This window comes from Leptodactylus fuscus, chromosome 11 (assembly GCF_031893055.1).
Source record: "Leptodactylus fuscus isolate aLepFus1 chromosome 11, aLepFus1.hap2, whole genome shotgun sequence".
NCBI classification, from domain to species: domain Eukaryota; kingdom Metazoa; phylum Chordata; class Amphibia; order Anura; family Leptodactylidae; genus Leptodactylus; species Leptodactylus fuscus.
This window is the reverse complement of record NC_134275.1, coordinates 85,052,112-85,064,798: the sequence shown is the minus strand read 5'-3', so window position 1 is coordinate 85,064,798 and position 12,687 is coordinate 85,052,112. Positions and strand designations below refer to the sequence as shown.

The following is a 12,687-nucleotide window of genomic DNA, read 5'->3' as shown; positions in this document are numbered from 1 at the left end:
TTTCATCTTGGCTTGATGTCCTTTAGTAACTGGGAATGTTTAGTACTTGTATACGCTTTCATTGAGATTACTCTGCATTACATAGGTATTGGTCCAACATCTACCATGATCTGTGCTTACAAATGATCATTTTGCAGATTTTCAGAACTACCTACGTACTCAGACTGGCAACACCACCACCATCAACATCATCATCTGCACCGTGGATTATCTTCTGCGCCTACAGGTAGTCTCCAACTGCAGGAAACACATCCCTGTTAAGCTCTGAAATGTCTATATTAAAATGGTTTTCTTGGGTTGAAATATCAATGACATCCTTAAGATAGCATGGGAAGAATATGCAAATCTGTCTTCCATGATGTAATTAGGAAGTCAGGTGCCTCAGTGTTGCAAACCAATAGAGGGCGCTCACTGGAATGTGCAAGCCTGTCTTCCCTGATGTAATTAGGAAGACAGAATCTCAGTGATATAGCCTAATAGTGGCTGCTCCCTTTCGCATCATGCTCGACCTTCCAAGAGGCCTTTGTTTTGCAATGACGCTGGGATTATTACTAGGTATAGTCTCTCAACCGAGGACGGCCGTTTCAATGTTATTGCATCTCGTCAGCCCGGTGTAGAGAAGACTAACCTGGTAGAGATGAGAGGCTTAGACAGGGTTAAGGGAATATCCTCACGAGCATGATGTTGAAGGGAGCAGCCTTTATTGGGCTATCTCACTGAGATTCTGCCTTCCTAATTACATCAGGGAAGACAAGCCTGCACATGCCAGTGAACGCCCTCTATTGGTTTGCAACACTGAGGCACCTGACTTCCTAATTACATCATGGAAGACAGATTTGCATATTCTTCCCATGGTCCCTTGCAAAGTGGAGTGCTAAAGGCTTAATCAGTCTCCACACACCTATATGGTGGTCTCTCCCCAAGGAGTGACGATATCCCCTTAATCCTTAAAATAGGTCAGATAGGTGGGGGTCCCAGACCCTGTACAACCACCGAATGGATGATCACACAGGCAAGTGACGTAATGTTATTTGATCATAATGCCTGCAACCCAGCCCCATAAATGGACACCATACATGATAGACAGTGCAATGACCCCAGTACTAGTCCCGCAGCCTCTTCAAAAGCTGATTGGTGGGGATGTCCGATGTCCAACTACCACCAATCTGATTATGATGAACAATATAAAGAACAGGTCTTCCACATCATAATCCTGAAAACCCCTTTAATATAATCTGTTGAGTGAACTGAAGTTTAACCACCTATAACCATTTCTCTAAACTTCCCATCCCAGGAATCCATCAGTGACTTCTACTGGTATTATTCCGGGAAGGATATTATTGATGACCAAGGCAAGAGGAACTTTTCCAAAGCCATGTCTGTGGCGAAGCAGGTGTTCAACAGCTTAACAGAATATATCCAGGTAAGAGAGACTAGGATGCGTTGTCTTCTGTGTTAGAAGGGACCCTTGATGTAAAGCTGACCATAGCCTGTTATAAGATAGGGCTGGGCTTGGGCATGATGGCACTCGGTACAGTACCTACTATGACACGTCCCTTACAGGGTGACCAATTTGTACTGCCATTGGGTGTCCAAATCATAATACACAATTAGTAACCTAGGAAATATAGTATTTATTTGCAGTTGCCTTTCAGTGGGTTGGAGCACCAAATCTGGGATGGGTGGTTCAAGCATCAGGACCACTAGCACCTTCCTCAGTAATGATAAGGCTGGCCACCACTGAGACTTTCCAGCAGTCACCTATAATTTCTGTGAGAACTTGGCAGCAAGTGTTCAGTTATAGCACCCCCAAAGGGAACATTAAACATTACATGGTACATATTGAAATCAGTGGCCTGGAGAACACGTTTGGTCCTCCAAGACACTGCTTGGCTTCACTTTGGCTAAAGGAATGGTCCTGAATGGTAAACTATCCTATATTAACTCAGATTGTGTGTAAAATGGGGCTTTAAAACCAGACAATCCCAGGTCAGTGATGGCCGATTTGTCGACTAAATTTTTAATCAAGTAGTATTTTTTGATAAGTCAAGTTTTTGGTTCTTCCATAGGGTCCTTGCACTGGTAACCAGCAGAGTCTGGCACACAGTCGTCTCTGGGATGCTGTGGTTGGTTTCCTCCATGTTTTTGCTCACATGATGATGAAATTGGCCCAGGTAAGCGAAAGTTCAGCTTCACATCTCATGTCCACCATTACCAGAATCCATCCCTTTCTATCCTCCCACTTTGTGATTCGAAAACTTTTTCAACTTTAATAAATTCGACTTTACCTACAAGAAAGCTCAGTTACGTCCACAGACACAGCTTTGTGATGCAGAACCAATATCCTCTCTTTCAGGACAAACATAATATGTGAATAATGAGTTAACTTGTTAGCTGGATCCATCATTGTGGTTCTCCGAAGGTTTCTTAATATATTAAATTTTTACATATGAATCTAAAGGCGCAAGTAAATAATGAAGAATCTTTGCAAAGGATTTGCTAAATAAATCTGCAACAATGTAACAACAGTTCCTATACAGACTTGTGTGTCTCCATGGCGACAGACTACAAACAAACCATGTTTGTAGTCTGATCCTCCTCCTGTCTGTCGATAGATTAAATAATATTTCCTAGAGAAGCCAAGGTTAGACTAAAGGGAGGGAAGATTATTCTAAATAGTAGTTGAAGTCCCCAAAAACCCATCATGCAAAGATCTGAAGAATAGTTTTATGCTCGTTTCCTCAACAGCATGAAGTCTCCATCGTCTCCATCTTCTATAATAAGATTAAGTATTATAAAATGCACCAAAGGCAGTATTATTTATACACATGACCAGGCGCTATCCCATGTAGGTACCTATTTTATCAAAGCAGGCTAGGAGAACCCCTAAAATTTTTATGTCTTGGGACCTGGTTGAGTAAGGCTTTCAGCGTGAGGAGAACCAACCCTAACCTAACCAAACCCTAACCCCGAGTTTTAAGCTACCCATACACATTAGACGAACATTGGCCAAACCAGATGGTTTCAGGAGGACCAACAGGCCATCTAATGTGTATGGAAGATGTCAGTGGAAAGAATAATTGGGCATGTTGGATTTCAATTTTTCTTTTCACATCGGAGGTAAGCCACCACCATGGGTGACTGTCGGTGACTTACCTCCCTCGTCACGTTGAGATCATATGCATGTTTACCCAAGTTGTGCATGCATGCATCTTAAGCGTAATTTATTGTGTGACCGTCAGCCGAAACTTTTACCCATTCAATCGTGAGATCGTATGAGTAAAATATTTTTGCTTCTTTCTTGTTTCTATTGATAAGATAGGTCATCCTCAGATGTATGTATTGTGATGACCTAACCCAGGGTCTTCTAGAGTCATATATGATGATGATGAAGCTGGCCATACACATTAGAATGAATGTCGACCAATCCCTCCAGTTTCATTGGGAAGCCTCGGCCACCTAATGTGTATGCGGGCCTCTGACTCTCTCCCGATGGGAGATTTAAGGACATGGCTGATACTTTTTTCTTGGAAAGTTAAGCTTGCAGATGTATCTGGCCACAGCTTGTCTTCCTTCTCTCAGTTCAGAACACACCGAGAATGCATGTGCATGGGGCAAAAAGGAGAGATGGCTGCTGGTTGAATGAATGTTTGGGCAACAGCTAACCAAGATGTGTGGCCAGTGTTAGCCATGGGCATAATGCTGTCTGTAGACATTAGATAATTGATGGCAGATAGCCAATGTTGGCTCAACCCATTTGTCCCGTGAGAAAGCCAACAATGAATCCAGTTTAATGTGTGACGATGTAGGGTAGACACATGTCCTTATGGTGGAATCGGGAAAGATAACCGTCGGCCAAAAATTTTTTTGGCCAGCGGTTATTTTATGTCCATGGCCAGCTTCACTCTTCTTCTCTAAGGGTCAAGTATAAGTAAAATGATGTTTGGCATGCAGTGATTCTGAATAATACTTTTATTCTAATATATAACAGATGCCCCAAAACGGAGGACTACGAAATGGCGTAAGAATTTTTCTCTGTGGCACGGCTGCATTTCCTCAAATTGTCTCAGCTAGACGTGCACCCTAGCCCATTCCGTGTCTGTCAGCCATCCATACTATCTGTCTCTCTATGTTCTCACTGTCTTCAGCCTCTCATCCTTGTTTATAATATACGTTCCTGTCAATCTTTCTGACTCCTCTCTAAGTTGGATCGTGGGCTCTTAGCTTTAAGTTTTTGGGTGCCTTTTTGGTGTTTTTGTGGTTTCAGAAAAGTCCCTCGTAGCTCTCTGTCTGATATTGTTATATTTCATCCTTGGAGAGTAGTTTTTTTAGTAAGTCATTGGGGCAACCATTTGGTTGACCCTACTGGTCACCACATGGACATGGCCTGCATAGTTACCTGAACCTCAGTTCCTGATATGTAAGATGAAAACCTTCTCAAGAAGAACATACGTGGATTACAAAATGGCGGCCTCAGATGTGAGACTACGTTGATGTTACTTTTTAGGCAATGGTAGATGTTTTTGTTTTTCTAAACTTGGCTCCATAGTTTGAGGACAGATCTGCCATGTAAGGGCCTAAAAAATTTTTGAAAAAGAGAATTCCTTAATGGCAACATAAATAAAAGATATGATATGTCAACATTCCAGAGAGTATTTATACAGACAATACTGTGCAAAAGTTTTAGGCACGTGTGTGGAGGGGGAAATATTGCAAATTAAGAGCGCTTACAAAAATAGAAGGGTTAATATTTCATTTATGTCAATTAACAAAACACAGTGTGAAATCCCATCTAAATTTTGGCGAGCTTTGCCCTTTGAAGGAGGAGGATTTGGGCCCTACAGACATATCTCTGATCCCAACATCATCCAGTCTGTCTGCGGTGACATGAAGAGACAAATTTATTGGAGCGAGCAACATCCACAGAAGATCTGAGCTTAATTCTCCAAGATGGCGGTGGGAACAACCTCCCTGCCCAGTTCTGCCAAAAAACTTTACCATTAGGAACCGATGGAAGGCAAAGGTTAAAGGTCACACCAAATATTGACAGGATTTACATTTCTCTTTTTTTCGTTATCTTCATTTTCGTAGTTGGCAACAATAAACTATTAACCCTTCCTTTTTTGACGGTTTTCTTACTTTTCAGTATTTTTTCCACACCTGACTAAAATTATTGCACAGTACTATAAAGTAAAAACTGTTTATCTAGGTCTCCCATATGTTCTATATAGCACTAGTATATGTCCGTGTCAGATCAACCTAAGAATTGTAACTAGTACAGTGGCTGACATTGGCTTCACAGGGTGTGTAGTAGGGTACATAGACGACGTTTTTTTTGTTTCTGGTTGCCTTCTAGTTATTTTACTCCTCTCTGATTCGTTCAGGCTTTTGCTATCTCTCTATCATTCTCTCTTTAGTCTCTAATCTTCCGTCTCTCCTTTTAGTCACCCCTATTGTGCCCGTTTTGCCAGCAGCCGCGTGACAGTTCAGAATTGTGTGGGCACAGCCCGCTTTCTTTGGGGTGGTCTCATTGCTTTTCTTGTGAACTGGCGCCTCTTGACATTTTGTTGGTAATAGGGGGGGAAGAAGGAAGAGGAGAGAGAGTATCCAAGCAAAGTCACTAGCTGTGATGCAAAGAGCCATAGTCAAGACACCGGTTATGGGGGTTACAAGTAACGACGTTCAATCCTTGGGGCTTCCAACCACCAATTCTAGTACATGCCATGTACACCTAACCTTGACCCCACAATTCATACCAGGTCACTCTTAGACAGATAGACACAAAAGTAAGTCACATACGCACCCTAAGTCCACCTATAGATAGCCATGGATACCACGTCTCTCCCTCCTTCTCCTCCCCTCACCTGTCTGTCTGTTTCATGCAGCATTTTTTACTGTAGCACAATGTCTGGGGTTGGAGAGGGAGGGAAAGCCAGGACATGTTAAAATGCATTTTCCACCCCTTCCTCCTTAACCCTTCCATTGCTGGTGTGAACTCCTATCCATCCTCCCGCATTGCATAGATCCTAATGGTGGAGAATTCTAAATTTTTTAATTAAAACTTAGCTAAAAATGAAGTTTTGTTAATGGGCTGAGCTATTCGTATACATCAGAGACCAGATATTGTATGAAGAATCCCTTTAAATCGTATTGTATTGGGTTGGACAGATACCAGTTACCACCTATGGACAAGGGTGGAGCTTTTTCTGGGAAAAAGCAGCTTTTTTTATATATATAAGAATATACAACCCCTACAACAACTAGGATAAAATATAAGTTGGTCTCCATCTCTATGTTGCGTACATATGAAATAGGTGACCCACGAATCGCCCCTGACTCCCCAATGAATGCCCTCCAGTTACAATACACTGTCTCTATAGGGGCCGGGTATTGTGTGATGGCAGGTGCTCTTCTCAGACAAGGGTTTTGGAGCTAGTTGTATTTAAAAAGTTTGTTTTTATTGCATTGCACACAAGGATCATTTTTGGAGTCACTACTATCCAGAGGTAAGATGGAAAAACTCGACCCTACATTGCTTTTGACTTTTGTACCAGGTCCTCTAATCACTTACTGCATTGATTCAATGGTTTTTACAGCTTTGCTTTGCAAATTGTCACTAAGTGGGTTCAATGTATTCATGTCATGTAGACCTCCAATCTCTCTCCGAGTCTTGACTGGACAGGTAAAAGTATGGAATAATCCTGCTCACCCATAATGGGAGTTGCTTTTTGAGCTTCAGAGTAATATCTCAAACTGCAATCACCATAACAGCAAACACGTTGCTTGTGTCCCCTGGAGAGAGCCAACTTCTCTTTCCTTTAGTAACCCCTTCCCCAATTATGACAACTAACCAAATCATGGTCAGTTGGGTCACAAGTTCCAAGACCTCATTGACTTGGTTTATGTCTTAAGGTGTTACCGTATTTTGGAGAATATCTAGAACGTCACCTAACAATGAATTTTTGTTTGGCTTGTAAGTGACGCAAGACGTAAGTTGGAAAGAGCTCGAATTCCTTGATTTGTGCTTTTTTTTTTCTAGGACTCCAGCCAGATCGGACTTCTGAAGGAACTGCTCGATCTTCAAAAAGATATGGTGGTCATGCTGCTCTCTCTACTAGAAGGTAAAGAACATAGGGCAAGTCTTGTAGATGTTACCAGCTTAGTCCCAAATGTTCCAATTTAAGTAAACTACAGTAATAAAGATGAATAGGGATTATAGATGTACAGTATAAGGATATCTTCTATTGATATTGAATCTATCCTAAGGATAGGTCAATATGTAGGTCCTGGAGAACCTCTAACTAATGGTGATAGTTGGTGAACCCGCAATTGACTTACATCTTACTAGAACACCATGAATGACATTTGGTGGAACCTAACCAGATCAGAACGGTCTCTTTATTATCCCTTCCAGGCAATGTTGTAAATGGAACAATTGCTCGTCAGATGGTGGACATGCTGGTGGAATCTTCTAGCAACGTGGAAATGATACTTAAGTTCTTTGACATGTTCCTGAAACTGAAGGATATTGTGGCTTCTGACGCTTTCAGGTAGAGTATAGGTGATGGTTAAATCATAGAGGGGTTGTCTAATGAAGTCATCACCTGTGCATGAAGGACGTCTAGATGTCACACAGACAAGTTCCATGGACAAAACCTCCTTCTAAGAGTCATTGCTGCATGGAATATATCCGGTCAGAGAAGGCTTCACTTGACAAAATCGTCTGTTTGCCAATCAGACAACCTTCCTCCCGAATTATAAGTACCAGGAGGAACTGAAATATTGCCAGGAATGATGTGAGTTGTTCTTGTAATTTCAGAGATTACGTCACAGATCCTCGAGGTCTTATATCCAAAAAAGATTTCCAAAAGGCAATGGACAGCCAGAAACAATATACAGCATCCGAGATCCAGTTCCTTCTTTCCTGCTCAGAAGCCGATGAAAATGAAATGATCAACTTTGAAGAATTTGCCAACCGTTTCCAGGAACCCGCCAAGGATATTGGCTTCAATGTGGCAGTATTACTAACCAACCTGTCCGAGCATGTCCCTCATGACATAAGGTTGCAAAACTTTTTGGAGCTGGCCGATTGTATCATCAACTACTTCAAGCCATATCTTGGCAAGATCGAGATCATGGGAGCAGGAAAAAGGATTGAGCGTATCTACTTTGAGATTAGCGAGACCAATAAAGCTCAGTGGGAGATGCCTCAGGTCAAGGAGTCCAAACGTCAATTTATCTTCGACGTGGTCAATGAAGGAGGCGAGTCGGAAAAAATGGAGCTCTTTGTCAACTTCTGTGAAGACACCATCTTTGAGATGCAGATTGCTGCACAAATCTCAGAACCGGAAGAAGAAAAGGTTGAAGATGATGATGACGAAGATGTTGGAGGAGCAGAAGGAGCTGGGGAGGGTGAAGAGGCCGAGAATGGGTCTGCTCCACCTGAAGCTACATCAGCTTTTGGAGAGTTTATGAACAATGTGATAAACTTCTTCAAGATGTTTACCTACAAGAATCTTAGAAGACAATATCGAAAGGTAAGTACTTTAGACATATATTCCTTGTATACATTCCTCCTCTATCCCTCAGTGGTTCAATGTAAGAATGCTGTCAGAAATGGAAGGGTTAATAGTTTACTTTATTTTTCCAAGATGGTGGCAACAACCTCCTTGCCAAGTTCTGCCAAAAACTAGCTGTACCTAGAAAAAGGCAAAGGTCACACCAAATATTTATGGGATTGACCTGCCATCAGTCATTTGGGATATTAAGAGGATTCTGTTGACTCTGTCTCAGTCTACACAGCAAAGCTGAAACTTGAGATAGAGAGTAGAGGAGACGTCAGATGATTGTATCTACTCGATTAGGCAGATTATTTAGATACAAATAGACAACAGAAGTGATCTTAGTGGTTGCTTGATGTGGTTGTTTCTCACTTTTTTTTCACAAGGTCAAGAAGATGACAATAAAGGAAATCGTGTTGGCCATTATTTCATTCCTATGGACCTTATTCATTGGAACTCTTCACTTCATCTACAGCATCTGCAAGGGCATATTCTTCCTGATCTGGCACACACTGTTTGGCGGTAGCCTTGTAGAAGGGGCTCAGAAATTAACTGTGACTGAAATTCTGGCCAGTATGCCGGATCCTACACAGGATGAGGTCCATGGAGACGTATTGCCCGCAGCCATCAGCGATGAGTTACCTGAGTCTGGCGATGCGACGGACTTTGTAGATTCAGGCAAAGAAGAAGTACAAGAAGAAGGTGCAGAGATATTTGGGCTTGAACTTAAGAAAGATGGTGGACACTACAGACTCAGCGCTCCCGATGCTCCTGGTGGTTTAGGCGATATGGGTGACACCACTCCGGTCGAACCACCAACACCAGAAGGATCTCCCATTTTGAAGAGAAAGTTTGATGTAAGTAAATTGTAACAAAATATTCAATGATGTAACAAATTTCAGTAGTAATAATAATGACCATGAGATTTATATGTAGGCGGAAGAAGCTCATATTCATTTGGATGGTGCCCCAGAGCAACAGCCAGTGGAAGAAGAACCAGAGCCAGAGCCTGAACCAGAACCTGAACCAGAACCGGAGAAAGCAGAGTAAGTATCAGAGCTCCATACAGCCCGGGAGAGTCCAATCCTTCAATAAAACATCTTTGTATCTGCTCTTCACAGTGAAGAGAATGGAGAGAAAGGCGAGGTCGCAGAAGATGGAGCTCCTGGTCCTGAGGAACCCGAAGAACCAGAAGTTGTCGCTCAACCAAAGAAACCACCTCCAAAAGAAAAGAAAGAAACCTCAGAGGGAGGATTTGAGTTCTGGAATGAGCTGGAGATGCAAAGAATAAAATTCATGGTTAGTGATGGTTCATATTAATGTAGCAATATGGAAACGCAACACTGAGAATCCATTATTGGATCCATTCCGAATCTTAGTCTAATGTTTCTAACATAGACTGTTAGTCTGGAGACAACTCATTGAGGTCTATGGGAGAGTTTTCTAGACTCTGTGCAGTGAGGAGATAAGCTGTGACATCCTCTATTGTCAGTAGTGATGAAATGATAGAGGTGTTATCTTCTATTGTAATCCTGTTTGTGATGTAAATGAGGTAACTGCAAAGTCTAACAGAATTCACAAGTGTCACTTATCATACTGTTTTCTCTTCTTTCCAGAATTACCTGTCCAGAAATTTCTACAACCTTCGGTTCCTGACACTCTTCTTGGCCTTCGCTATTAATTTCATTCTCCTGTTCTACAAGGTGAGTTCTGGAGACATAAGGGGATCAGTGATGGAATTTTGTAAAACGTCCATGGTTATAATGACTTTGACCTTTGCAGGTATCTGACTCCCCACAAGGAGAGGATGACTTTGAAGGTTCTGGATTAGAGGAAGATCTGCCCATTATGGATGAAGGAAGCGGTGACGATGAGGACGATGAAGATTCTGTGGTCTATTTCTTCCTGGAGGAAAGCACGGGCTATATGCAGCCAACGTTATATGTTTTGTCTATAGTCCATACACTCATCGCCTTCCTGTGTATCATTGGCTACAACTGTCTGAAGGTGAGGTTGTTGTCTTGAGGGACCACTGTACTGTACTGTATATCTTATATATGGCAGTAGACTAGAGGGTACACATTTGTTTCCTAAACTTTGGCTTCCCCGCTCATTAGGTACCACTGGTCATCTTCAAACGGGAGAAAGAGTTGGCACGTAAACTGGAATTCGATGGTGTCTACATTACGGAGCAGCCGGAAGATGATGATATTAAAGGGCAGTGGGATCGTCTGGTCTTAAACACTCCGTAAGTTCCCAAAGTGGCAGGAATGGGGGTGAAAGTCTTACAGTTGGATTGAAGAGATCCTGAAGTTTTCTGGTCTTACATTCTTTTCTAGATCGTTTCCAAGCAATTACTGGGACAAATTTGTAAAGCGAAAGGTAAAATCCTTAGAGGTGTGAACACGGTCTCGAGTTGTTTCTGTCCCGGTCTTACGCTTAGTACACACTTATGTTTCTCCAGGTATTGGATAAATATGGAGACATTTATGGCAGGGAAAGAATCGCAGAACTGTTGGGAATGGATCTGGCCAGTCTGGAAATCACCTCTCAGAACGGGAAGAAACCAGAGCCGGATAAATCTCTCCTAACATGGTGGGTCTAGAAAGTCTGTGCCTGTCTAATGTCCTGCCTGCAACACCCACGGCCACTATTTGAGTCGTCTCCTCTTTATTGTGTCCCTATACTCATATGAATCCATGTATCGTGATTTGACACATATACCCTGAACTAGACATATCAAAATCTATTCATTTCCTTGGAGTGTTCCTTTAAGAATGACAACTTTACCCAAGTAAACCCAAATCTCTATTATGTTAGTTCTCTCCATAGTTGTCTTCTCCATGTCCTGACCTTTAGACATATTGTTTCTTTACAACAGGGTCACCTCCATCGACATAAAGTACCAGATCTGGAAATTTGGAGTTGTCTTCACAGATAATGTGAGTACTACTTCCGAATGGTAGCATCTTAAGGGGAAAGGCAATGGACAAGGGAGTCCTGGGCCTGTATCTCCATAATGAAGAGGGGCCTCACACCTTAAGCCCAATTAGAAGTCACCATTGATCAGGTGGACAGGAGACCAAAAGTCGCCCTAAAGCCTCCTTGTAAATGAACACCAGTGCACTTGAATAACCAGTTCAATAGCCCCTTCTACGTGTCTGCCAGGACTGTAAGCGCCATTCCCAAGGAGGCCTAAGGGGGAATTTTGGTTTCACATCCTCCTGATCTCTGGCAAATTCAGCACTGGGACCAGAGCAATTGGACTCTTATTCCTTCCCATGTATAAGGGATTACTGTCCAGTTTAATAGTTGCCACTTCACTGATTCCGTCACAGTTGGAATTTTTACTCTCACCCCCACTGTTCCTGAGTAATAAGTACAGTTAGTTTTGGTGCCTCATACATCATCTAGTAGCGTGGAAGGGGGTGTGGTTCTGAGCTCTGATTCTGTCTGACTCTGATTGGACAGTGTCAGAGAGTTCTAAATCCCACCCCCATGCCTGCTCCCGCCTGATACCACCCATTTGACAGTAGAGAGCATGGATATCAATCAGGTACCAAAACTACCTGCACTGACTGAATACAGTGCTCAGGATTGGTGGGGGCTAAAGAGAAAATTCCAATTGCCCCAGAATCAGAGGAGTGCAAAGAACTGGGGTCAGTTCAGATGGTGGAAAATCTTCTTAACAAGTAACATTCTCTTGTGTTCTTTTTGATCCCAGTCTTTCCTGTACCTGGTCTGGTATTTGGTCATGTCCCTTCTTGGACACTACAACAACTTCTTCTTTGCCGCTCATCTTCTGGACATTGCCATGGGAGTGAAGACCCTCCGTACCATCTTGTCATCAGTCACCCACAATGGCAAACAGGTCGGTGGACCAAGTTTTTACCCTTCAAACTTCTCTACCTTCTAGAAACAGGATTCTTTGTGACGTCTGACATTTTCAATGCATGATGTTCCGTTTGTCACCTAAAAAACCCCTTCAATTTGCCATATGGGATTTTTCATAGGCCGATACTTACCGCATTGTTATAAATCTCAGAGGGTTCCTTGATTTTCCTGCCCCTTCTATAACTTCTTTCTGCCCTATTTACCCTCCTTTATTTTTGACAATTCCCGGCAG

General features: G+C 42.4%; 1 protein-coding gene across 4 annotated transcripts in view; it reads left to right on the top strand.

The window, feature by feature from the left end:
* Nucleotides 1–12,687, top strand: part of RYR1 (ryanodine receptor 1) — a 92,751-nt gene that overhangs the window by 76,569 nt on the left and 3,495 nt on the right. For 2 of the 4 annotated variants that reach the window (XM_075260849.1, XM_075260847.1), the window contains 17 exons: nucleotides 138–226; nucleotides 1,295–1,423; nucleotides 2,070–2,174; nucleotides 3,992–4,021; nucleotides 7,040–7,121; nucleotides 7,415–7,550; nucleotides 7,820–8,537; nucleotides 8,948–9,418; nucleotides 9,498–9,607; nucleotides 9,683–9,860; nucleotides 10,178–10,264; nucleotides 10,344–10,568; nucleotides 10,679–10,809; nucleotides 10,901–10,943; nucleotides 11,026–11,156; nucleotides 11,443–11,503; nucleotides 12,286–12,432. In XM_075260849.1, coding sequence (XP_075116950.1) covers nucleotides 138–226; nucleotides 1,295–1,423; nucleotides 2,070–2,174; nucleotides 3,992–4,021; nucleotides 7,040–7,121; nucleotides 7,415–7,550; nucleotides 7,820–8,537; nucleotides 8,948–9,418; nucleotides 9,498–9,607; nucleotides 9,683–9,860; nucleotides 10,178–10,264; nucleotides 10,344–10,568; nucleotides 10,679–10,809; nucleotides 10,901–10,943; nucleotides 11,026–11,156; nucleotides 11,443–11,503; nucleotides 12,286–12,432 — 2,873 coding nt within the window. The remainder of the gene's footprint in view (nucleotides 1–137; nucleotides 227–1,294; nucleotides 1,424–2,069; nucleotides 2,175–3,991; nucleotides 4,022–7,039; nucleotides 7,122–7,414; nucleotides 7,551–7,819; nucleotides 8,538–8,947; nucleotides 9,419–9,497; nucleotides 9,608–9,682; nucleotides 9,861–10,177; nucleotides 10,265–10,343; nucleotides 10,569–10,678; nucleotides 10,810–10,900; nucleotides 10,944–11,025; nucleotides 11,157–11,442; nucleotides 11,504–12,285; nucleotides 12,433–12,687) is intronic. The other 2 variants (XM_075260851.1, XM_075260850.1) reach the window with 1 other exon arrangement.